Source organism: Podarcis melisellensis, assembly GCF_964234715.1.
Source record: "Podarcis melisellensis genome assembly, chromosome: 15".
In the NCBI taxonomy this organism is placed as follows: domain Eukaryota; kingdom Metazoa; phylum Chordata; class Lepidosauria; order Squamata; family Lacertidae; genus Podarcis; species Podarcis melisellensis.
This window is the reverse complement of record NC_138532.1, coordinates 41,839,710-41,866,186: the sequence shown is the minus strand read 5'-3', so window position 1 is coordinate 41,866,186 and position 26,477 is coordinate 41,839,710. Positions and strand designations below refer to the sequence as shown.

The following is a 26,477-nucleotide window of genomic DNA, read 5'->3' as shown; positions in this document are numbered from 1 at the left end:
TGTTCTCTTATTCGATAGGTCCGCAAGCTGTGCATATTCCATCAGTTTAAGTTGCCATTCTTCTTTGGCTGGGACTTCGCTCGTTTTCCATTTTGGGGCTAACCAAACACGAGCCACAGTAGTGGCATACATAAATAGCCTTATTATTATTATTATTATTATTATTATTATTATTATTATTATTTGGCCTACCTTGCAGAGTTGTTATAGGTCATAGATAGAAAATGCAGGAAGAGCACACTTGGAATACTGTGTAGAGTTCTGATCAAGTCACCTTCCAAAAGGATATTGTTATGAGCTGGGAAAAGTTCAGAAAACATTAACTGAAATTATTATGAGGGCTGCAGCAACTCTCTTGTGAAGACAGGGTACAGCATTTGGGGCTTTTGAAAAAAGTGGGGTTTTGTTTTTTTTAAAAGGTGATTTAAGGGACACCCACACAAATGCTCTCAAATATTCATAGACTTTGAATGGACCACAAGGATGATCTAGTTCTAGTCCAAACCCTTGAACATGACAGAGGCGTAGAAGATTATGCACGATAGGGGGAAAGTAAATACTCTAATGAATACTAGAACTTGGGGTAATCTATTGAGGCGCAACGTTGGAAGATGCAGGAGAGACAAAAGATTGTGTGTAAGCCGCTCTGGCAGAGCTGGATTTATGTATAAGCTAAACAAGCTATAGCTTAGGGCCCCGTCTCTTGGGAGCCCCAAAAAATTGAAAGGAAAAATCCTCAATGTACATTTCCAAAATATAAGATAAAAAACAAATAAAATAAAACCTACATACAGCAACAGTATTTTGTGTTGTGAAGGCTCCTAGGATATAAGTAATGGGCCCCCAATCATTTTAAGTTAGAGCTTAATAATTATTTCACTTAATATTATTTTCTTAAGTATTTCACTATTAATATACTTCTTAATTATATTTCAGCTCAACAATTACTTTGATAAAATACATATTTTGTTATGTGCCAATGGCTTTAGATACCTATTAGAGCCTATTAGGTCCACAAATTACCACATAGCATATATTCAACACACAAAAAAAGCAACAATTTGTTGTTGACAAAGGACAGCTGGACATATAAAGGGCCCCTTTACCTTCAGTAGCTTAGGGCCTCAACAAACCTAAATCCAGCCCTCCACTCTGGGAACCAGTTTTTGCTGAAGAGCAGGGTACAAATGCTCTAAATAAAAAGAAAAGAAAGGACTTCCTTCACACAGCACAGTTTGTGGCAGCTGTGAAAAAAGCAAATTCCATGCTAGGGATCATTAGGAAAGGAATTGGAAGTACGGCACCTTAATCCCTTTACACAAATCACTGGTGCAACTGCATTCGGAGTAATGTGGACAGTCCTGGTCGCCTCGGAAAGAATATTGCAGGGTTGGTAAAGATTCAGAAAAGGGCAAGCAAATGATTGAAAGGATGATGCCAAGATTGGAGCGTTTGGAACCTTTTAGTTGAGAGAAAAGGCAGGTAAGAAAAGGCAGCGTGAAAAAGGAGTTTATAAAACTTCTGCATGGTATGGAGGAAGTAGGGTGAAAAAAATTCTCCCTCTCCCCTAACGCTAGAACTCGTGAAAGATTCAGGCAGATAAAGCCCTTCTTCACACAGTGTATGAACTATGGAACTCCCTCCTGCAGGAGACCATAAGGTAAAGGGACCCCTGACCATGAGGTCCAGTCGTGGCCGACTCTGGGGTTGCAGCGCTCATCTCGCTTTATTGGCCGAGGGAGCCAGCGTACAGCTTCCGGGTCATGTGGCCAGCATGACTAAGCCGCTTCTGGCGAACCAGAGCAGCACACAGAAACACCATTTACCTTCCCGCCGGAGCGGTACCTATTTATCTACTTGCACCTTGATGTGCTTTCGAACTGCTAGGTTGGCAGGAGCAGGGACTGAGCAACGGGAGCTCACCCTATCGTGGGGATTCGAACCACTGACCTTCTGATCAGCAAGTCCTAGGCTCTGTGGTTTAACCCACAGCGCCACCCACGTTTTTCAGGAGATCATAGCTGTCAACTTTGCGATTATCTTGCGAGGAATCCTATTCGGAATAAGGGAATTTCCCTTTAAAAAAGGGAAACGTTGACAGCTATACAGTAGACAGTGATGGCCACTAACCTGGATGTCTTTAAAAGAAGAATAGAAAAATTCAAGGAAGAGAAGGCAGTCAGTGGCTGCTTGTCATGACGGCTGTTGTTCTGCCTCCGCACTCGGAAGCAGCAGGGCTTCTAAATGCCAGTTGCTTGAAACTGCAGGAAGGGGGAAAGAGCTCTTGTGCTCAGATCCTTCTTGCAGCTCAGATGGGCGATGCGGATGAAATTTAAAGACCAATTAGCTAAATATGTTACGATAACTTAATTGGAAAAGCTTGCAAATAATAGATAGGATTTAAATATGTAAGGATAAGATAAGATATTTAAAGCTAAATTAGAAAGAATGAAAGATGTTAAGTGATCAAGTTAATTTTTTGAGAAAATTGATTTTGGAAAAACGATACACAATGAAATTCAACCAAGGGGATTTGAGGAAGTCACTTAATAATGTTACCAAGATTTAAACAGGATGTATGTATGTTTGTCTGTCTGTACGTTTGTTTTGGATTTTTGAAAATTAATAACAAAAATTGAAAAGAAAAAAAAACCAGATGGGCGATGCAGGCCTGATCCAGCAGGCTATTATTAGTTTCCTTTTTATTTGTTTTCCTTAGCTTTCAGGGAGAGTCGGAACACTCCCGCCCCACCCCCAGGCTGTTTCCCCAGAACATGTCTGGAATCCTGGGGAAGATGCGGAAGTTGGGGAGCTCCGACCTGGAGGATTCGGAATCGATGGATGACCACTTGGAAGGCGAGGAGTCAGGTGCATGCACGCCCGGCAGCAACAGGTCGACCAAGCACAGCATCTTCGCCAAGCGGGCGCGGTTCGGGATTGGGGACGGAGACAAGGACACGGCTCCCATGGATTCCTTCTACCAGATGGACCACATGGTGTCCAGTCCCATCCTGAAGTTCAGCCTCAGCCTGGAGCGAGGGAGGTGTGGCAACCACTCTCCAAAGTGAGTGGGTCCCTTAGGGGGGGCTTTGAGTTACGCTTGGGGGTTTAAGATGCCCTGCCCTTAATCTCCCCCCCCCGTAGAAAAACTAGGGAGGGAGAAGAACTCCAATTCGGTTCAGATTTCAAAACCAAGTTACATCATTCGCACTTTCCAAAATACAGTGGTACAGTGGTACCTCAGGTTACATACGCTTCAGGTTACAGACTCCGCTAACCCAGAAATAGTAACGGGTTAAGAACTTTGCTTCAGGATGAGAACAGAAATCGAGGGAGGCCCATTAGCTAAAGTGGTGCTTCAGGTTAAGAACAGTTTCAGATTAAGAACGGACTTCCTGAACGAAATAAGTTCTTAACCTGAGGTACCACTGTACCTCGAGTTACAGACGCTTCAGGTTACAGACTCCGCTAACCCAGAAATAGTACCTTGGGTTAAGAACTTTGCTTCAGGATGAGAACAGAAATCGTGCAGCGGTGGCGCAGCAGCGGGAGGCCCCATTAGCTAAAGTGGTACCTCAGGTTAAGAACAGTTTCAGGTTAAGAACGGACCTCCACAATGAATTAAGTTCTTAACCCAAGGTACCACTGTAACATGTGAATTGAAGTGCACCAGCCGAGGAAGGGAGACCAGGAAGGTGGTGTTTGTTCCTGGCTGCCAGGATTCAACCTGATCTGTTTTTTCATAGCTCTATGCTACTTTTCATTCGAAGGAATCCCAAAGCAGCTTGCAAACAAGCCTTGGTTGTCGAACATAATCTGTTCCAGAAGACCGTTTGGCTTCCGAAACGTTCGACAACCGAGGCACGGCTTCCAATTGGTTGCAAGAGCTTCTTGCACTTGAGCAGAAACCGAGTTGGACCTTTGAGTTCCGAGGAACGTTCAGAAACTGGAGCATTTACGATACTTTCGGGTTTTCAGCGTTGGGGGGCCAAAACGTTCGAAGATGGAGCCATTTGAGAGCCAAGGTTTGACTGTAGCAGGATAGAACAGAACATAGCATAAATCATACCAAACAATTAACAGATCATCTGTGAAACAGATATGATACAAAACGATGTTAGCAAAACAACAACTTAAAAAACTGTATGATTGACAAACCAGCATTTAGAAAGCAACATTGCCAACATGAACAAAATAGCAGCCAAAAAAATAAACTAAGCCTTCTTAACTATGCATGTCAGCCAGTAGACCTTCAGGCTCTCAATGTCTCTTTAACTGGCCCTGGTGGTGGTGGTGGTGTTGTTGAGTCGTTTAGTCGTGTCCGACTCTTGGTGACCCCCTGGACCAGAGCACGCCAGGCACTCCTTGTCTTCCACTGCCTCCCACAGTTTGGTCAAACTCATGCTGGTAGCTTCAAGAACACTGTCCAACCATCTCATCCTCTGTCGTCCCCTTCTCCTTGTGCCCTCCATCTTTCCCAACATCAGGGTCTTTTCCAGGGAGTCTTCTCTTCTCATGAGGTAGCCAAAATCTTGGAGCCTCAGCTTCAGGATCTGTCCTTCCAGAGAGCACTCAAGGCTGATTTCGTTCAGAATGGAGAGGTTTGATCTTCTTGCAGTCCATGGGACTCTCAAGAGTCTCCTCCAGCACCATAATTCAAAGGCATCAATAACTGGCCCTGGTAGGGTTGCCATATTTCAAAAAGTGAAAATCCGGACACAATGGTTGTTGAGCTTTCCCCCCCGCCCCTGGACATAGAGAGGGAGGTGTGAGTGTGTGTCTAGAAACCAGCCCCCCGGACAAAGGTAAAATTGGCATCATGCGTTGCTCTGCCCACCAAAGGCATGTGGCCCCTGGGAGGTTACCCAAAAGTGAATGTGGCCCTCAAGCTGCCATGGTGGTACATGTGGGGGGGGGAGTGATATATTTGAGGGCTGAGCCATTGCTCTCTAGGAGGAGCCAGTAACCCACAGCCCTCCCTCCTCGTGGCAGACTTCTCCATCGCGGGGCTCGCCGAGGAGCCTTCATGGGCGTGCGCCCTGAGAAATCATTCAGGATCTACGACCGAAGGAGGCTCTTTGACGCGGTGGCCCAGGGGGATCCGAGCGAGCTAGACGACCTGCTCACCTACCTCCTGGAGACCCTGAAAAACCTTACGGATGAGGAGTTCAAAGGTAAGAGGGGATCGTGCGCCATTGCTCCCTTCTGGGGTTTGGGACGTGAGAGCCATTTCTAGAGCATGGAGGATATTTCCTTGGAAGGCACCGAGTAAGCCTTAGAGCAATGAGTGGGTGAGTGGGGGGGAAGCTTTACTGGCCTGAGGGCCACATTTCCTCCCAAGCAAGCTTCCAGGGGCCACAGACCACACACACACCACCACCCATCTAGACAAGCATGAGGGATTGTCACAAATTTCCAGCTAAGGAAAGACACTCAAGGAAGGGGTGGAGCAGAGTCAATGAGGGGTGTGGCCTGAGCAGAGACCTGAGGGCCAGGTAGAGAGGTATGGAGGGCCGCATTTGGGACTCAGGTTCCCAGCTTCGGATTTACAGGCACGTTTGACAACTAATTTCTTTTCTTTTTTTTTCTTTTTTTTTTTTTTTGCCTGGGCCTCTGCTGCCCAGTGCAGATTCCAGGATTTACACACACACACACACACACACACACACACGGGAAATCTTGAGCCTGGCAATCCTCTGTGATCCCTTCCTCTAAACCTTGAACGGGAAGGACCTGCAAGCTAAGATTCTCTCAGGCTGCATCTGATCTCCTTGGGTACATTTTGCAGAGTGGCAACCTTAGCACTGTCATGGCAAGGGCGCCCTCTGCTGCTTTTGGAAGTCTTTTTTTATAATATTTTTATTAGTTTTCCAACACATATTAAAAACAAAACAACACACAATACAAAAACAAACAGAACATAAAAAACATGTATAATTTCAATCCTCCTTTTCCTAAACCTTGCTTCCCCGACTTCCCCTTACCTCTCCCTTTCTGCGTCCCTATTTTAAAGTTTTTTCAACAACTCCTCACACCAATTGTCTGATTACTTATTTTCTTTTTTAGCTCCTTCTCATACTTAACCAATTACAGCTATAATTCTATATTTTCATTTCCCTTGACATTTTAGCACTCTTCAATTTTACAACAGTTCTTAAGATATACTTTAAATTTCTTCCAATCTTCTTCCACCGTCTCTTTTTCTTGGTCGCGGATCCTGCCGGTCATCTCCGCAAGTCCCATATAGTCAATCACCTTCGTCTGCCATTCTTCCAGCGTGGGTAGCTCTTGTGTCTTCCAATACTTTGCTAAGAGAATCCTTGCTGCTGTGGTGGCATACATAAAAAACGTCCTGTTCTTCTTAGACACCGCCTGGCCGACTATGCCCAGGAGAAATGCCTCTGGTTTCTTATGAAATGTACATTTAAGTACCTTCTTAATTTCATTATAGATCATTTCCCAGAAGGCCTTAATCCTCGGGCAAGTCCACCAAAGGTGGTAGAAGGTACCTTCAGTCTTGTTACATTTCCAACATTTATTATTGGGCAAATGGTAAATTTTTGCAAGCTTGACTGGGGTCATGTACCACCTGTAAATCATTTTCATAATATTTTCTCTTAAGGCATGACATGCCGTAAATTTTATACCGGTGGTCCGTAACTGTTCCCAGTCAGCAAACATAATATCATGACCAATGTCCTGTGCCCACTGCTGCTTTTGGAAGTCTTGGCACATGACCCGTCTTGCCACATCTTGCCATCCTCCGGTGCCAGACCTGGAGACAAGTACCCTCATTATGCACCTCCGCTGCTTGCTCCCATTTTGCCTGGATCTCGGCTCCTGTGTGGGAGCGATCAGCTACGGGGTGTAAAGGGACTCCGTCACAGCAGGGAGGAAAAAGTTAAGCAGGCTGGGCTGAGGTGTTTAATGAGGAACTGGACCGCGGGGAATCAATGGGACTATCTTGGGGGCTGCTTTTGCCTCGCTCACCGGCTGAATCATAGAATTGAAGAGTTGGAGAGGTCTCAAAGAGTCATCTTAGTCCAATCTCCTTCAATTTTCAAATTATCTTTTTTAACGGAGCATAACAAAATGCAATAACGAAGGCCAAAAATAATAGCAAAAGGGATATCTAGGACGGAACACATCAGGGCAAATTTCCATATCAAAAGGTTCCTAGTAACACAAATTGGTTTACAATCAGGCACTTCCGACTCTGCGATCTACTCCCAGTACTGTATAAAAAAAGGCAGTGATCTACTCATTGTCATCGAGGGAGGAGGAGTGGGGGGGGTGGAGGGTGGAAGGGGAGGATTCACCAGAGTTGTTGAGCTTTTTTAAAGGGGAAATGCCCAAAAAAGCTAAGATAAAAATACGCCACTTCTAAACGCTAAAGTATCCCCAGTCATCAGCAGCAGACGCCAAACACTTGATGCGACGGAGGGGCAGAGAGAGGGGGCAGAGACATTCATTCAACAGCTTTTTTCATCCAGCGATCGATAACGGTCCCACAATCGACCACAATCGACCACAAACCTCCGGGGATCTACCTGTCGATTGTGGTCAACTGCTTGGACATCTCTGGTTTACATTATCCTGTTCTTTATTGCTCCAGTACGTTATAAAGAGACTTCATTTCTCCATAAAGACATCACCTTGCTATCCACCTGCCCTGCTTATAACTGTGAGTGTGAACTTAGTTTTGCATACTGCATCCTAGCGTTTAGTTATCCATTGCCTCATAGGTGGCATCCTCTTCTTACACCCCACCCCTTACCCAGTTTTGACAGATAATAAATCTGGCAGCAGTCAAGAGATGCTACATCAATTCCTTTTCTTCTGTTAGTGCAGTTACATATCTAAACAGTTAGGTCAGAGGATCCATGGGTAAAGCCCATTCCATTGTTATATCTTCCCCAACATTTCTCAAAACGCCAGAGTTAAAGGGTGCCTTTGCACTGTTCTTGCCAGTGTGGTGCAGAGGTTGGAGTTCTGGACTAGGGCCTGGGAAACCAGAGTTCAAATCCCCACTCGGCCTTGAAGGTCGCTGGGTGATTGTGGGCCCGTCACACTCTCCCAGCCTTACCTACCTCGCAGGGTTAGTGGTGAGGATAAAAGGGGGAGGAGAGCTGTGGACGCCTCCTTGTCGCTCCTTGGAGGAAAGGTGGAATATACACGCAATAAATATGTATAAGCTGGGACACGGGTGGTGCTGTGGGTTAAACCACAGAGCCTAGGACTTGCCGATCAGAAGGTCAGTGATTCAACAGGGTGCGACAGGGTGAGCTCCCGTTGCTCGGTCCCTGCTCCTGCCAACCTAGCAGTTTGAAAACACATCAAAGTGCAAGTAGATAAATAGGTACCGCTCCGGCGGAAAGGTAAATGGCGTTTCCGTGTGCTGCTCTGGTTCGCCAGAAGCGGCTTAGTCATGCTGGCCACATGACCTGGAAGCTGTACGCCGGCTCCCTCAGCCAGTAAAGTGAAATGAACGCCACAACCCCAGAGTTGTCCGCGACTGGACCTAATGGTCAGGGGTCCCTTTACCTTTAAATATGTATAGATTTTGTGTGTTTCCTCCCCCAGAACCGGATACTGGGAAAACATGCTTGTTGAAAGCCATGCTGAACCTCCACAATGGCCGGAACGACACCATCCCTCTCCTGCTGGAGATTGCGGAGAAGACGGACAACCTGAAGGAGTTTGTGAATGCCGAGTACACAGACAGCTACTACAAGGGTAAGGAGTGTGTGATTGCCATGGGTGGTGGGACGTGTATGGAACTATTAACGGGGGCAGAGGGTGGAGACTGACTTTCCATCTCACGGTTCTGCCTCCTCTTCAGGCCAAACCGCACTGCACATCGCCATCGAGAGACGAAACATGTACCTTGTGGACCTCCTGGTCAGGAACGGCGCCGACGTCCACGCGAAAGCCCACGGGGAGTTCTTCCAGAAAATCAGTGGCAGGCCCGGCTTTTATTTTGGTAGGCGCTGTCTTTGGAAGGGTCCTAGGTTGGATGGGGGCTGGCCGAGCCAGGAGGAACGGCCGACAGAAGACCCCCTTGGAGGGACCTCGTGGGCTGGGAAGGTTTCTAGCTGGGTCAGGAGAGCCTGAGGAAGAGGATCCAAACATTAAAGTTTTGGGTAGAAACCACAACCTGCGCTCGAGTTCTCCACCTGGCAGGAGCCAGGACAGGATAGGTTTTTACCTTGCTCCCCCCCCCCATGTGACTCTGATGGTCCAACGTTGTTCCCACCAGGTGAGCTGCCTCTCTCTTTGGCTGCCTGCACAAACCAGCTCAACATCGTGAAGTACCTTCTCGATAACCCCTACCACCCGGCCAACATTGCCACCCAGGATTCCATAGGCAACACCGTCCTCCACGCTTTGGTGGAGATCGCCGACAACACGGAGGACAACACCAAGTTTGTCACCAAGATGTACAACGACATCCTCATCCTGGGAGCCAGGCTCAACCCCACCCTCAAGCTGGAAGATATCGCCAACCGAAGGGGGCTGACACCGCTGACCCTGGCGGCCAAGACTGGGAAGATACAGGTAGGTTGTGTGAGCTGCTTGAAATGATCAGGCACACTCATTACCAGTGCGCAGCTTGTAAGTCATTTTGGACTCACAGCTGTCCATGGAGGCGTAGGTTAATTCTGTGTCCAGGGTAGCTGTCTACCAGCTCCATCTGGTACACAGGCTAAGGCCCTCCCTGTCCAAAGACAGACTGGACAGAGTGGTGCATGCTCTGGTTATCTCCCGCTTGGACTACTGCAACATGCTCTAAGCGGGGCTACCTTTGAAAGTGACCCGGAAACTGCAACTAATCCAGAATGCAGAAGCTAGACTGGTGACTGGGAGTGGCCACTGAGACCATATAACACCGGTCCTGAAAGACCTACATTGGTTCCCAGTATGTTTCTGAGCACAATTCAAAGTGTTGGTGCTGACCTTTAAAGCCCTAAATGGCTTCGGCCCAGTATACCTGAAGGAGTGTCTCCACCCCCATCGTTCTACCCGGACACTGAGGTCCAGCTCCCAGGGCCTTCTGCTGGTTCCCTCATTGCAAGAAGTGAAGCTACAGGGAACAAGGCAAAGGGCCTTCTCAGTAGTGGCACCCGCCCTATGGAACGCCCTCCCAGCAGATGTCAAGTAAATAAACAACTATCTGACATCTGAAGACAGCCCTGTTTAGGGAAGTTTTTAAGGTTTGATGTTTTATCATGTTTCTAATATTCTGCTGGGAGCCGCCCAGAGTAGCTGGGTTGAAACCCAGCCAGATAGGCGGGCTATAAATAGTAAATTATTATTATTATTCGGCAACACCAATCAGCAATCCATCTGGAGATCAGAGCTAGATTGATTTTGTCAGTTGCACAGCATGGGAGGGGGGCTACCAGGACAATTGCCCTGGGCACAAAAATGTTGAGGGGCACACCTCTGCAGCTGCCGCCCTGACAGGATCTGCTCTCCATCCCATCTGCCTCACCTGGGCAGCGCGCCAAGTAGGAGCTGGAAGAGGATGGGCCCTTGCATCTCTCAGCCACGTGGCACCCCCCCCCCACACCCAGTGAGGGAGGCAGGGGGGCGGCGAGATTCATGGTGACAGCGATGCTGCAGCCCAGAGATATACACACATGTCCCCCTGCTGCTCTGCAGCGCTGTCCAGCAGTAGCAACGCTTCATGGAGGTGTCAGGGGGCGTAATATTTGTCTTGGGGAGGTGAAATACTGATCTTGCCTTGGCCGCTGGCAACTCCTGCTATGCCACTGATTTTGTGACTCATTTTGCAGCGTCTGTGGCTCAAAACTCACCCTGCACTCACTTGGCGGTCTCAAGCCAGCCACTGTTCTTTCTGTCTGGGCTCCTGCATCTGCAGAATGGTGCTAATAGCATAGTAAAGGTAAAGGTAAAGGGACCCCTGACCGTTAGGTCCAGTCGTCGCCGACTCTGGGGTTGCGGCGCTCATCTTACTTTATTGGCCGAGGGAGCCGGCGTACAGCTTCCGGGTCATGTGGCCAGCATGACTAAGCCGCTTCTGGCGAACCAGAGCAGCGCATGGAAGCGCTGTTTACCTTCCCACCAGAGCGGTACCTTTTTATCTACTTGCACTTTGACGTGCTTTCGAACTGCTAGGTTGGCAGGAGCAGGGACCGAGCAATGGGAGCTCATCCCGTCACGGGGATTCGAACCGCTGACCTTCTGATCGGCAAGTCCTAGGCTCTGTGGTCTAACCCACAGCGCCACCCGCGTCCTAATAGCATAGTAACTAATAGTATAATAGCCCCGCCTTGTTGTTGCAAGGCAGAGATGCCCAAGCTTCTGTTGGCATACGTTTTCTGACTGAAAACATTCCATTCTAGTTCTCAAAAATAGTTTGGTTTTTTTAAAAGCTACATGAAAACAACAGCACCGGTAGTACTCAACCCTGAGGGAGGTCACTGTTTGGTTTCGAAGGAGGCATATGAGGAACCGTGACTCAGGAAGGGATGCGGCCGTCGCCTGAGACTGCGGCACCTCTGAGTCAAGAGTGACTGAATGATCTGATTCCAGGGAGAAACAGTAAATCATACAGAGAGGCAACAGGAAGTCTCCTGTCCCCAGTCAGCACTTGGGATTCACAGGAAGTCTTTAATTCTGTCTTTTTTAATTCCTGGGACTCAAACCCAGGACTCAAACCCAGCAGAAACACTCACAAAGACCCTGCGTCAACAGGTGAGCTGTCATTCCTCTGCATTGCAAGGATATGGACTAGATGATTCACGGGCTCCTTCCAACTTCAGAATTCTATGATTTTAAAATCGTAGGACTTACCATTTGGGGAGATTTGTGTTCTGAATTCAGCTTGCATTTGTTATCTCTCAAACCTTGGCGGACCAAATCAAGCTTCTCTTGCAAAGCTTAAAAAGGAAAGGAAAGGTTACCACGTCTGGGCCACTTTAGTTTAGAGAAAAGGCAAGTAAGAGGAGATAAGGTGGAAATGTATAAAATTATCAGCAGAGTGGAGAAAGCAGATGGAGAAAAGTTATTCTCCCTCTCACACAATAGTAGGACTTAGCAGCCAATGAAACAGAGTGTTGAAATATTCAGGGCAGAGAAAAGAAAGTGCTTCTTCACATAGAGCATAGCTAAACTATGAGTTTAAGGAGGACGAGACACAGAGGACAAGGGTGCCGGTGGCTACTGGTCACAATGGCTATGTTCTCCCTCTGCAGTCTGCCTCTCAATTTCTGTTCCTGAGAATCACAAGTGGGAAGAAGAGTTACTGCTGCACCAGGTCCTGCTTTCAGGCATCCCATAATGACCATAATGCCAGGCCAGATGGGCCCTCTAGATGGGCCTGACCCTGTGGGTCTTTTCCTTGTGTTCTCATGGCTAGGTCTTTGCGTACATCCTCAGACGGGAGATCAAGGAGCCGGAGTGTCGCCACCTGTCCCGGAAGTTCACAGAATGGGCTTATGGGCCGGTTCACTCGTCGCTCTACGACCTGTCCAGCATCGACACCTGTGAGAAGAACTCAGTCCTGGAGATCATCGCTTACAGCAGTGAGACGCCGGTATGTCTGCGGCCTGATTCCCTGGCCTCCAGTGCCACAGCTTAGAGGCTTCTTTGACGGCCCTCAGTGAGGTCAGGTTTAGGGATGGGCCAATCTGCCACAGTCCGTTTCCACATGTCCACATCAGTTTGCAATATATATATTTAAAAATACCCTAATGAAAATTTGTCATCATCAGGCCGAATTCCTCCTACCATACCCAGGGTCCCTTCCAACTCTACAATTCTATGATTCTATCCAACTTAGCTTAATTTTTTGTGTGCAATGCATTTTGGTATTTTATTTTCAGATATGCATCTATAGCATTACCCAGGTATAAGCATTACTCAGCTGGAGAACTGCTTTGCAAAATCAGCCATTTTTATTTTTGATCGCAGTCCTTTTGCCCTTTTAATTTCCACTCTGCCCTTGGTTTTCTTCCGGTGGGGAGACTGGTCTATTAAAGTGCAGCAGGGGCAGCTAGACCCCACCTGCCCATCATCTGACTTACAACCAGCCTAGCGCTTGGCACTTCCTTTCACTGGCTCTGGCGCCACCTGCTGTTGACCTCCCACCCTACCAGTCTGCTTTCCTTCCCCCTTCCAGAACCGGCACGAGATGCTGCTGGTGGAGCCTCTCAACCAGCTCCTGCAGGACAAATGGGACCGATTCGTCAAGCACCTCTTCTACTTCAACTTCTTCATTTACGCTGCCCACATCGTCATCCTCACCGTCGCCGCCTATTACAGGCCAACGAAAAAGCACGGGGAGGTGGTTTAACTTCGAGATTCTCGGGTTTCTAGCTCTCCTTTTTTCATACCAACCCTTATGCAAGGGGTTTCTATACCTGTTGTTCCTGGAGTTTGCTTCCCTTGCTGAATTTCCTCCTGATATGGAGCTGTGAAATGCCCTAGGGTCAGGTTAGGTGGGAATGGGCGTGTGGGGCCTGTGTGCTATTCCTTTAGAAGTGAGACCTGCAGGAAAATGGTCAAACAGGGTCTCTTGGCCACGCTGCCTGCCTGTCTGCCCCACCCTTTCCCAGGTACTCCATTCCATTCTGTCTCTCAGCTTCCACCACCCCCCACCGAATCAGTCAGCGCTGCACAGTAATCATTGGGCTATTTTTCAGGTGGGGGCCACTCTCCCCTTTTAAGGATTTCCCCTCAAGATCTTATATCCTTCTGAAACCTTGCACGAGTTCCCTCAACCTGATACAGGATAACAAGTCTTGTGCCAGGTCGCTAGAAGAAGAAGAAGTGTTTGGATTTGATATCCCGCTTTATCACTACCCGAAGGAGTCTCAAAGCAGATAACAATCTCCTTTCCCCTCCTCCCCTACAACAAACACTCTGCGAGGTGAGTGGGGCTGAGAGACTTCAGAGAAGTGTGACTAGCCCAAGGTCACCCAGCAGCTGCATGTGGAGAAGCGGGGAAGCGAACCCAGTTCACCAGATTACAAGTCCACCGCTCTTAACCACTACACCATGCTGGCTCTCTAGTCTCGTGGTGTAGGCAGGGATGAGATATCTTGCTTTGGCATTGCTCCTTAAGCCAGACTTGGTGCCCTCCAGATAAGACCCTCACCAACCTCGGAGTTGGGGAAGTCTCCTTGAAGCACTACGCATATTTATCGTCTCCTAAAACAATGCAGTAATTCAATAGCGTGATCCTATGTGAGTTATCTTGGGAACGAATATGTTCAGTGGGACATACACCTGGCTTAGTGGTCCTTACTCATTACAGCCTACAGTTATTATACTACAGGACGGGGACGGGGAGAGGCTATACTCTGGCTCAGGAGCCTGATCAGTTATTCTACCCCAGCAAAAAATTATCCCCCACTCCAAAGATCTCCCCCATTTTTGCATTTAGATATAAATAAAAATGGGGTGGGCAGAGAAGTGGTTAAACCTCTCTGCTCTGCCTTGGACTCTGTTGGGGTTGCAAACCACACACACACTCATCAGATCACTTATTTTATTAGCAAGGAGAGGGCAGTGGCTCCCTCTCCTGAGCTGATATGGACAGATCAGCCGAGGAAGGCGGGATGGTTGTGTCCTTTGTGAGTCCTGTACGTCCAGTGAGCGTGGGAGAGTGTGGAGTGACCACGGTCACTGCTGACGTTTCACCTTTAGAGGGCTGGCCAAGGGCAAATGGGCCTACTCCCCCCCCCAAAAAAATTAGCCACTCCTGTTACAACACACTCATTCCTAGTTCGCAACCGGGTTCCGTGTTTTGACTCTTTAAGTTGCACCCTTCTCGTCCACAGCCCCCGTTCGCCTTTAATTACACGACCAACGAGTATTTCCGAGTCACCGGGGAGATCCTGAGTGTGTTGGGGGGTGCCTATTTCTTCTTCAGAGGGGTAAGAACTTCACCAGAGTCTCTTATGGGTGGGCAAAGGGCTTAGGTCCCCGGGGAACATGTGCATTTTTTTAGCTTGTGCCATGGGGCTACCCCCTCTGGTCACTGCTCTCTCCCCTCCCCCTGATCTGCCGCCCTGCACTGAGAGACAGAAATAGAGAAAGTGCTCACGCACAAACACACAAATGCTTCACTTTCCCAAGGAATCTGGGTAAAGGTCAGATCCTGATTAATCTGAGCCTTGGAAATCCCATAGAACTGGAAAAGGAAGTGGGAAAGAGCAGTACTCTTCCAACTTCTTTCCTTGGTTCTAGGGCAGTGCAACTGGTTCTGCCGCACTGGGAGCTGAGCACTGGGTAGATCTCCTATTTGTCCATATTTTACACAAACTATATCTGTGGCTTGTGGTTCTATATTCAGCTATGGGAGAGCATTCCATAGACAGGGAGCCACTGCAGAGAAGGCCCTGTTCTTGTGTTAGTCTAAGGCCATTAAGTGAGTTTCATGGCTAAGGCTCCAATCCATAGCTGTCAACTTACAGATTTGAAAATAAGGGACCAGCAGCCTTGAAAATAAGGGACCAGCAGCCAAAATAAGGGACCTGCAGCCTCACCTCTCCCAGGCACTCCAGTCTTCCTGTCCTCCTGCAGTCTGGCCAAACTCATGCTGGTAGCTTCGAGAACACTGTCCAACCAACTTTGTAACCAGAGGTTCAACTGAATAGAATCTGAATCACATGCACCACAAGGCCTATGCAGCCTCAACTTAAGATGGCTCCCCAGCCTGGCTTTGCACTGCAAAGTTTGCAGCAGCACGTGCAACAAATTGCCGTCCACATTAACCCCCCCCTCAGCTTGCATTAACTAGCCATACATAAGGCATGCAAGCTGCACCCCCCCAGTCGTTCTTAGACTCCTTATTGGGTGAGCAATGCAGCCAAGCAACACAGTTGGAGCCTCCCTCCTCAGTGGCCGGCAGGGAGGGAGGGAGAGGAGCTGCTTCCTTTGAAATTTAAGGGACATCATTTAAGGGACAACCATCAATAAGAGACAGCAGCGGGACATGGCCCTGGAATAAGGGACTGTCCCTTCAAATAAGGGACACTTGACAGCTATGCTCCAATCCCAATCTACTGGGAAGACAGTGTATCATCCCTCTGGACAAATTTCTTGTCCTTTACCATTTGACAATACATTAGGAAGGGAGTGTGGCTCACTGGTAGTGCACATCCTTTGCATGCTGTCTGGGTTAGGGTAGGTCATTTTATTGTGTATCTGCGTGAGGGGCGGTAAAAGACTTTACGGGTTTTTGTTGGACTGAAGCCCTTTCACACCAACCTCTATTTATTCTCCTGCCTTTTTTCAGATCAAGTATTTTAAGCAGAGACAGCCATCTCTGAAAGCGATCTTTACGAACAGCTACAGTGAACTTCTATTGTAAGTGTGGTATAACTAGCCTTATATAACCAAGATGCTTACGTCTAATTAACTCATAAAGGGGTTAATTCCATAGAGTAAGCTGTCCTGTCAGGTTTAGCATTGTCCCTCACCTTGGGAGTAACAAGGTAACTAAGCCTTTCTTCTCCTCCCAATCTACCTGAGAAGCTTAGCATGTTAAGAGGTTTTGAGGTGGTTGCTGCAGCTCAGACCGCAGGGCTCTTACAAGCCTCTCTTGAGTTTCTATGCAAATAATTTGGGAACTTTCACCACTTGGCCAAGTTTTAGCTGCCTATGAAACTTTTCTGATGTATGGAAAACAGCATGAAGCTGACCTTTGAAGGGTTTGTAAGTAAACCAGTTTTTAACTTACCAAACATGTGGTCTTTTCCTATGCTGGGGGCAGTTTGGGAACTCTCAACGACATATTGTAAAGGTCTAACAGATTGTATTTCCACACTTTACTTTGCTGCATGTTTTGGGATTTTAAATCTCTGCTGGGATTCACTCACCAAAGAGCACCTGGAACTTGGCATCCATGGAATTTCTTTTTGCCAGTTTTTCCTTGAACCAACAGTAGACATCCTTTTTACGTGTTTTAAAGTGAGTGGCAGTGTGGTGTAGTGGTTAGAGTGTTGCACTAGGAAGACCAGGGATCAAATCCCCCACGCAGCCAGGAAGTTTGACTCCTCCTGTTGCCCACTCAGCTTCATCCACTCTGTCCTGATCCTGGGCTCAGCGATCCTGTACTTCAGCAAGCAAGAACTCTACGTCATCCTCATGGTCTTCGCCTTGGCCCTGGGCTGGACCAACCTGCTCTATTACACTCGTGGTTTCCAGCAGATGGGGATTTACTCAGTCATGCTGGAGAAGGTCAGTCTGGGATAAAAGGGGCAATGGGTAGCAGAGGCTAGTCCCTTGGGGCGAAGGGTTCACTGCTCCACCAACCTGAGCCCACCCTCATCCAGTTGGGTCCTGGTTCTCTCTTCCCTCCCACCCCTCCACCTCTTTTTTGCAGATGATGCTGAGAGACCTGTGTCGTTTCATCGTGGTCTACCTCCTTTTCCATTTGGGCTTTTCGACAGGTAACGGAGTGACTGCTTTGGATTCTTTTGGGTGGGGTTGGAGAGAGGACGAAAGCAAACAACTACTGACGTGTCCTGGTGCTGCAAAAGCTGGGTGGGTTAGTTCAGAGGTGGGGGAGAAACTGGCTTGGGATCTACCAGTACAATTTGCAAGTAGATCAGCAAGGCTTTTCCAGTTCCTGATTTCCCCAAAGACCGAGGTGACATTTGCACTGTGCTCAGAACATCCCAGTCACCAAGGAGAAGTGGCTGATGTCCCCAAAGAGAGCAGCCTCCCACATTCCATGCACCAAACAGTGATATATGTCCAATTAAATAAGTACAGGCAAATTGTCCATTTATCATTCTTCTCCCTCTTCAGTTCACTTCTTCACATTTCCCATCAGTTTGCAATTACTATTTTTAAATCAGTGCAGATTTCTCCTGATACACAATCCTTTTTTAAAAAATATATTTTTCTATTTTCTTTTCTCTCTCTCTTTTCTTCCTCTCATTTCTCTCCCCCCCCCCCTTTTGCTCTTGTTCCTGTTTAGATTACATTTTTAAAGTATTTATTTTATTCTAGTGCCTTATAAAAAGATACTTTGTAATGGGCATGAACTTTTGCATATCTTTGGATAAGTACCAATAAAAATAGATATCAAAAAAGCACTTAATATGCCATTTGTATATGCAGTTTTTGCCTAATTATACTTTTTGGCTTTTTGCAAAGCAATTCCCACCCCACCTAATCTAATTCCTTTTCACTAATATATGTGTTTTTATGACTGCTTCCCTCCCAATAAGTGTGATTTTGGACACAATGCTTTGCTGAAGAACTGCATTGCAAAGGACGATTCTGAAGGCGTTTGCAAAATGTAGATTAAGTACTTTTGCCTTGGAATGTGAACTGAATTGGGCTACTTCCTCGTTCCCTAGCTGTCGTGACCCTCATTGAGGACGACGATGAGCTACTGGCACAGAACCAGACTCACAGTACCTGTCAAGCAAAGTGCCGCCCCTCCTACAACAACTTCTACTCTACCTGCCTAGAACTTTTCAAGTTCACGATTGGGATGGGAGATTTGGAGTTCACGGACAGTTACCACTTTAGGTTTGCCTCCCCGCTCCCCTTTTCTTTTAATGCATGCAAACTATTTTGTTCTGACATTTTCAGACTTATGTGAACAGTTCTGGCCGCCTCGTCTCAGACAGGATATTGTAGAGATGGAATAATAATAATCATCATCATATTTATATCCCGCCCTCCCCAACCAAAGCCGGGCTTAGAGCGGCTAACAACAATAAAAGTAACACAGCATTCTAAAATCAATTCATTCTAAAATCAATTCAAAATCAGATTAATGGCAACCATTGGGCTAGAGTTCTGTGAGGATTACCAAAGGAGGGGGTCAGACTGTGCCTTGGCCAAAGGCCTGGTGGAACAGCTCTGTCTTGCAGGGCCTGTGGAAAGATGTCAAGTCCTGCAGGGACCTAGTCTCTTGTGACAGAGAGTTCCACCAGATCGGGGCCACAGCCGAAAAAGCCCTGGCTCTGGTTGAGGCCAGCCTAACCTCCTGTTTGGGACTTTTTAGTTTAGAGAAAAGGTGTGTCAAGTGAAGCTGAATGTTGGAAGAGTGAGGAGAGATAAAAGGAAGCGCTTTTTCACACAGCGCAGAGTGAAATTATGGAACTCGCTTCCGCAAGAAGCAGGGATGCCCACCAACCTGTAGACTTTGAAAGAGGATTAGACAAATTCATGGAGGAGAGACTATCGATGGCTACTAGCCATGAAGGCTCTCTCTTCCTCTACAACTGAAGGCAGCAATGCTTCTGAATGCGAGTTGCTGGAAACCACAGCAGGGGAGAGGGCTGCTCTTGGTTCGAATCCTGCGTGCTAGTTTCCCCACAGGCCCCTGGTTGGCCACTCTAAGAACAAGATGCTAGGCTGGCTAGGCCATTGGCCTGATCCAGCAGGCTCTTCATATGTTCTAATAAGAATGCGTGCAATTACAAAAAATTAAAATAAATCATTAAAACCTGGGGGGAAATCTCCCAAGAGAGTAAATACATCCTTAATTGTTCAGAGGAGGTGGCGCAGGAGAGGGCATTCTTTGTGGCAGCCCCTAAGCTGCATAACTCCCTCTCCACATACATGCCTCCAGCATTTGACACTTGAGAGATGCGTTTCAGGATCCAACCTATTCCTGTGGTTGTTTTGTTTTCTTAATGTTTTTAATACTGAATTTTAAATTGTTGTAAGCCGCCCTGGGACCCGCTGGTAAAGGGCACATCTGAGTAGTGGTAGTAATAGCAATAGTAACTGATATAACCAATTTATTTGCATCAGTTGCCCCAAATTGTAAAGAATAACTACTGAAGTTATAGGAAACTCTTACAATTTATAATACAGTGGTACCTCGGGTTAAGAACTTAATTTGTTCTGGAGGTCCATTCTTAACCTGAAACTGTTCTTAACCTGAGGTACCACTTTACCTAATGGTGCCTCCCACTGCCGCCGCGCGATTTCTGTTCTCATCCTGAGGTAAAGTTCTTAACCTGAGGTACTATTTCTGGGTTAGCAGAGTCTGTAACCTGAAGCGTCTATAACCCGAGGTACCACTGTAATTAAGAGTGCTGTTCCTATTTTCGTATACACCCTAAATCATCATCAATTCCTTTTCATCATTTCAACCACATTACAAACTATGGACATCAAACCTTTAACTTGCAGGAGATCCTTGTGATTTATAAGTATAAAATGTGCTGTTCTGAACTCCCTCCCTTCCTCTCTCTCTCTCTCTCTGTCTATCTTTCTTATGGACCTATTTGCTCAGTGCATTCACACAGTTACCTGTATTTCCTAATTTTGCCGTTAGTTTCACTACCTTTAGTTCCCCACGCTTCAGGTCAGTCTTCATCATCCTGTTGGTGACTTACGTCATAGTCACGTACATCCTCCTCCTCAACATGCTCATCGCCCTGATGGGAGAAACGGTCAACAAGATTTCTCAGGAGAGCAAAAGCATTTGGAAGCTCCAGGTGAGTCTGGCATTGGCTCCCAGTACGTTTCCGAGCACAATTCAAAGTGTTGGTGCTGACCTTTAAAGCTCTAAACGGCCTCGGCCCAGTAGACCGGAAGGAGCGTCTCCACCCCCATCGTTCAGCCCGGACGCTGAGGTCCAGCGCTGAGGGCCTTCTGGCGGTTCCCTCATTGTGAGAAGTGAGGTTACAGGGAACCAGGCAGAGGGCCTTCTTGGTAGTGGCACCCAGCGTGTGGAACGCCCTCCCATCAGATGTGAAGGAAATAAGCAGCTATCTTCTTTTTAAAAGACATCTGAAGGCAGCCCTGTTTAGCGAAGTTTTTAATATTTAATGCTGTATTGTTTTTAACACTTGATTGGAAGCCACCCAGAGTGGCTGGGGAAACTCAGCCAGATGGGCGGGGTATAAATAATAAATTATTATTATTATTATTATTATTATTATTATTATTATGCTCAGCGTCTTGGCCTCGGTGTGTCTTTGCTGAGTGAATTCAACCAACTCTGGGTTAGGGTCGGGAGGCTATGGAAAAAACAGGAATTAAGAGTCTCAGGCTCTACCAACTGAGATATATATATATATTTCCACCCAGAGAGCCATCACCATCTTGAACATCGAGAACAGCTATTGGAACTGCATTGTCAACTCCTTCCGATCTGGGAAACAAGTTCTGGTGGGGACTACTCCGGATGGGAAAAACGATTACCGTTGGTGCTTTAGGTAATTCTGGTTCCTCTCTCTGAATGCCTTGGGATGACAAGGAAATAGAGGCTGTCAGGCCAAGCCAAAACCTGCCCACCCACCACCCGCCAATTCTGTGGTCCCATTCTCAGGCGGCAAAATTGTGGCCATGGACAGGTGAGAACTTTAGAAGCTTTTCAGGGACTGGGTGTGCGGAGGTTGCCAGCCCTCCTCACAGCTCTGGTCAGCTGGCAAGTCACCCTTTTGTATTCTCCAGAAAGCCCTGCTTGCTTGAGATACTTGGAGTCCTGTGTTTACACTGTTTTGGGTTGTAGCAATCTGTTTGCTAATGGTAACAGGAAGTGACGGTGTAGCAATAAATTTTGAAGTACAAGAGCTCATCTTGAGAGACATATCCTGCATAACTACATCCTCAAGGAGGTTCTGTTGCCAGCCCCGCTCCAAACAGCATAAAAAAAATAAAATTGCAGGCAGCTGTGTATTTGTATATTTACACACAGAAAGCCAAAAAGTGCATACAGTGGTTGTTGTTGTTGTTTAGTCATTTAGTTGTGTCTGGATCTTCGTGACCCCCTGGACCAGAGCACGCCAGGCACTCCTGTCTTCCACTGCCTCCCACAGTTTGGTCAAACTCATGCTGGTAGCTTCAAGAACACTGTCCCACCATCTCGTCCTCTGTCGTCCCCTTCTCCTTGTGCCCTCCATCTTTCCCAACATCAGGGTCTTTTCCAGGGAGTCTTCTCTTCTCATGAGGTGGCCAAAGTATTGGAGCCTCAGCTTCAGGATCTGTCCTTCCAGTGAGCACTCAGGGCTAATTTCCTTCAGAATGAAGAGGTTTGATCTTCTTGCAGTCCATGAGACTCTCAAGAGTCTCCTCCAGCACCATAATTCAAAAGCATCCATTCTTCAGCGATCAGCCTTCTTTATGATCCAGCTCTCACTTCTATACAGTGGTACCTTGGGTTAAGTACTTAATTCGTTCTGGCGGTCTGTTCTTAACCTGAAACTGTTCTTAACCTGAAGCACCACTTTAGCTAATGAGGCCTCCCACTGCCGCCTCGCGATTTCTGTTCTCATCCTGAATCAAAGTTCTTCTTTTCTCTCTCTCTCTTTTTTTTTAATATAAATTTTTATTAAGTTTTCTTTTACAAATAATTTTGACAACTGTGTTTACAAATTTCGATTTTTTAAACTTCCACCAGCACCTCCCTCAAGCACCTCCCTGAAGCAAAGTTCTTAACCCGAGGTACTATTTCTGGGTTAGCGGAGTCTGTAACCTGAAGCGTATGTAACGCGAGCTACCACTGTAGTACATTTGCCTAACATAGTACCCAACTGATTTGGACCAGCATCACTACAATCCTAGTTTCCTGGGAGCAAATGCCATTGTAAAACACATTTGCACTTCAACAAAAGATCTTCCGCCAGCTGAAATGCAATGTTTAGCCTTTAATTAGAAAGCCAAACATGTGAACCACTAGCATGAAGCAGGGACTCCATCAAAGGAAAGGAAAGCTGTATCCAGCCTAGGCCTGGATTTGTTTTCCTCATTCCCTGGTTTATGCCATGCTCATCCGTCCCAAAAAAGCTTGAAAGCCTCATTATCACCCCATTCCTCATTGCCGTATCTTGGAAGGTCCATCAGTTCCCCTGGTGGATGATGTAATTGCTCCTGTTCTGTCAAAAAAAGAAGTAGCAGTCTTGGAGCTGGGCTGACCCCCACATTCCCTCCCCAACTGTGTTGCTGCTAGGGGGAGACCTAACCACGTTTGCTTCTCCTGAACAGGGTGGATGAGGTGAACTGGTCCACATGGAACACCAATCTGGGCATCATCAACGAAGACCCTGGTGGATACAGCGAGGAGCTGAAACGGAACCTGAGCTTTTCTTTCAAGTATGGGAGAGGTGAGGAAATACATTCCTTGTGACTGGGTGGTGGGAGCCTTTTGCAAACAGTTCATTTTTTTAGAGTGAATGAAGCCCAGGTGTTACCCAGCTGATGTTCTCTGTGGTGGGGGGACCCCAAGGAACTACCTGGTGTGGACTGAGCATGCTCAGTGTGCACAGAATGCTGGTTGTGGGAGGGTCAGAAAACTAGGTGGAGTGGGGGGGAGAATGGAATGGAGTTTCCTAGAGAAGGGTATGGCTGGCAGAAACTAGTAAACAGGGGGGCTGTACACTGCTTTTTATTGTTGGTCTTGTGGGGGAGGTGGAGAGAAAGGCTATTGGTGTGAGTAGGGGGGAAAGGATATATAGGTATCCTATCTCTGCAAGGAAAACTGGGAGGTGTAGCCAGAGAAACTGTGTGCTGTTCATATGTTGTTCTTTTTAAATGCCACTGCCAGCTACACTGAGCTCAGCCACGTTTCTGGAAAATCGGCGCGCAAGTGTCAAATCGAAACAAAAGCCAATCCCCGTGTCAGTTTCAGGGAAAAACTGGAAGACCTTGGTCCCGATCCGGAGAGATGGAAAACGAGAAGGGTCGCTCAAGCCCATTTCGGAAGACGGCGCGGATTCAGAAGAGCAAGGCCCTCGGAAGAAATCTCTCCCCAAGTTTGTCCACTTTTTTTGGTCTCTCGTCATCTTCTGCAAGGTTTTTAATTCTAGAAGCGATGGCCCTTAAATGGGTGTGTTGTAGCGAGGAAATTAGATGTGGGCAAAAGGTGGCTTTTTAATCGTTAGAAGGATGCAAGCAAACAGTGGGCCAAATACCTTTTCCCCATGGGGCCTGATTTCGGGACAACAGGTTGCTGGTTGCTGAATACAATACCCCTAAACATTTTTTAAAATTTGCAAGCTGAGTCTCCTAATATATTTAGGGTAGAGATGGAGAATCTCCACCAGGGTCCAAATATGGCCTCCCAGGCCTCTCTATCTGAACTTTAAAAATGAGAAACTGGGAGAAACTGAAGATTTGTGCCCCACCTCCTTGGCAAGGATCCTTCTCTGCGTGAGACCCTAGAGTCATAGAACTGTTGAATTGGGAGGGACCCCAAGGAGTCATCTAGTCCAACCCCCCGCAGTGCAGGAACCTTGGAGGGCTGCTGCCAGCCAGTGTAGGCAATACTGAGTTAAGGTGGATGAATCTATCAGTTGTGGTTTATCATTGTTTCTCGTTTTTCCCGTCTTGAGTTCAATTAAGCTCCCTGTGTTCAGGTGGATGTAAATGGCACATTAAAATTTATACTTATTTTGATCCTGGGTGGGGCAGAGGGTATGGGGGGGACCCCTTAAAATTATTCTAATTGTACACTTCTGTTTGTTTCATTTACAGCCCTGTCTTATGATTTGGGGAAGCTGCTGAATCAGTGGAAGAATCTCCCCACAAACCTTCTGTTATGTTGTGGCAAAAAATGTGTGTGTGTGTGAGAGAGAGAGAGATAGAGAGATGAGAGAGATAGATAGATAGATAGATAGATAGAGAGAGAGAGAGAGAGAGAGAGAGAGAGAGAGAGAAAGTTGTTAAACAAGCGTCCAACAGGCCTCTCTTATTGTGTGCCATGAGCATTGGCTTTTGGGGGTAGACTGCCTCTGAAAATGGAGGCTTGTCTGATCAATTATGTCTAATCACAGAATTTTTGCTGGGGAAGAACGTGTTGTCTATTTAAGTGCTTCCCCCACATAAGAAGAGCCCTGATGGATCAGACTGAAGGCCCATCTAGTCCAACATCCTGTTTCCTCTAGGGCAATCTGCAAGCAGCACATGAAGGCATCAGACCTTGTTCCCCAACAACAAATATTCAGGGACAGACTGCCTCTGAACAAGGTGGTTTCACATAACCACCATGCCCAGTAGCTTATCCTCCATGATGTAATCCAATTCAATACATTTCAGCAATGATATTATTATTAACTTTACTATTACTACTATTATTTATTTTCAGTTAATATTTATTTATATTTTAATTTCATGTCACCTTTATCTTCCAAGGATCTTAAGGTGGTGTGCGTGGTTTTCCTTCCCCTCCCCATTTCATCCCCACAACAACCCTGTGAGGTAGGTGAGGCTAAGAGACAGTGACTGATTCCAAGGTCACAGCCAGGGAGCTCCATGGCTGATTGGGGATTCAAAGGTCTCCCAGGTCTAGTCCAACACTTTATGCCACATTGGACCTAATTGACAAAGTTAGGGCCATTAATTTCAATGGATCTACTCTGAGTAGGTCTAATATTGGATACAACCAGAAGTAGTAGTATTTTCTCAGCCCTTTAAAATCTGGCATTTCTAATAATCGGTTTTTGAAAGATTTTATTGTGGATTGTTGTGGCTTTTCCTTGTTTTCATTAGCTTGCAATCTGTCCTGGAAAAGTTTTTACCCGCCTTAAAAAAAAGTATGTGTTGGGACATAATATAAATGCATAAAATAAACTGGCGTACACAGAACTATATACGTGTGACAAGCTCCTTTCTATTCCTGTATGAATGAATAGCTCAAACCTCAGAAGCAACCCTCCTTCTGGTTGCTATCAAGTCCAAGCTGGACCAGGGGATTCCTGACCATAAACTGTATTTCTTTCCAAACAAACAAAGATTGCATTCAAATGTCATTTCCTCATCAATCTCCTCCCAGCTGCCATTATGTCACAGCTATCCCACCCCCCCAAACTTTTGGCAATGTCAGCGCAGGGAATGGAATTGTTCAAAACTGGTTGGGTTGCTCCATACAGCTCCACGTCCCCTAAGAAGAGTCTGTCTCCTGGATGAGGCCAAAGGAGGACAGTCTAGAACCAGCCTCCTGTCCCCATGGAGTTGCTGGATGCAGAGGAATGGTGGGAGGCACCAGCTGGGGGAACCTCCAAGGGAAGAAGGCTCAGAGCCTGGGGATTGGTGGTGGGACAACGAAGAGTGGTGAGAGGGAGAAGACTGGGAAGAGGTAACAGGACTTAGTGAGCAGAGGGAGTCTGTGGCAGAGAGAAGTGCAGAAGCAAGAGAGGAGGGAGTCCAAGAGGCAGAGAGGAGTCAAGCTGGCGAAGAAGCCTGGGTGTCTCCCGCTCCTGCTGTGAAAAGCTCCTCTCCCCACTGGTCTCCCAGAAGCAGAAGAGGTATGAAGAGGGTGGAGCAGAGACAGGCACTGCAGTAGGGTCTCAGATTGCTTGGGAAGGACCTGGGGGAGGAGGGGGACGTAGGGAACTGTGGGAAGGTGGAGACCTTCAGTCTCCACAACTGCCTCATAAGGACAAGACCTACCTGTGAGAGTTGCTGTGCTCATTGGACCTGGCACTCCGGAGCAGCCCGTTTCTTCTAATACAGTCATACCTCGGGTTAAATGTGCTTCAGGTTGAGCGCTTTTGGGTTGCCATCCATGGCGACCTGCAAATAACGGA

The 26,477-nt window shown here is 47.0% G+C and overlaps 1 protein-coding gene across 2 annotated transcripts; it reads left to right on the top strand.

The window, feature by feature from the left end:
• Positions 1–2,684: 2,684 nt before the first annotated feature.
• Positions 2,685–24,541, top strand: TRPV1 (transient receptor potential cation channel subfamily V member 1). 2 transcript variants are annotated; one of them, XM_081890307.1, is made up of 17 exons: positions 2,686–3,064; positions 4,993–5,174; positions 8,584–8,736; positions 8,843–8,983; positions 9,260–9,558; positions 12,386–12,562; positions 13,148–13,312; positions 14,811–14,906; positions 16,271–16,341; positions 17,049–17,214; positions 17,360–17,426; positions 18,345–18,519; positions 20,315–20,447; positions 21,043–21,170; positions 22,939–23,057; positions 23,498–23,705; positions 24,427–24,541. In XM_081890307.1, exons 1-17 carry the CDS (start codon positions 2,775–2,777, stop codon positions 24,437–24,439), a joined length of 2,583 nt encoding a protein of 860 aa, XP_081746433.1. In that variant the 5' UTR covers positions 2,686–2,774; the 3' UTR covers positions 24,440–24,541. The 2 variants fall into 2 exon arrangements, with proteins under 2 accessions (XP_081746434.1, XP_081746433.1); XM_081890308.1 differs by having other exon boundaries at positions 2,685–3,064; positions 23,576–24,535.
• The last annotated feature ends 1,936 nt before the right edge of the window (positions 24,542–26,477 follow it).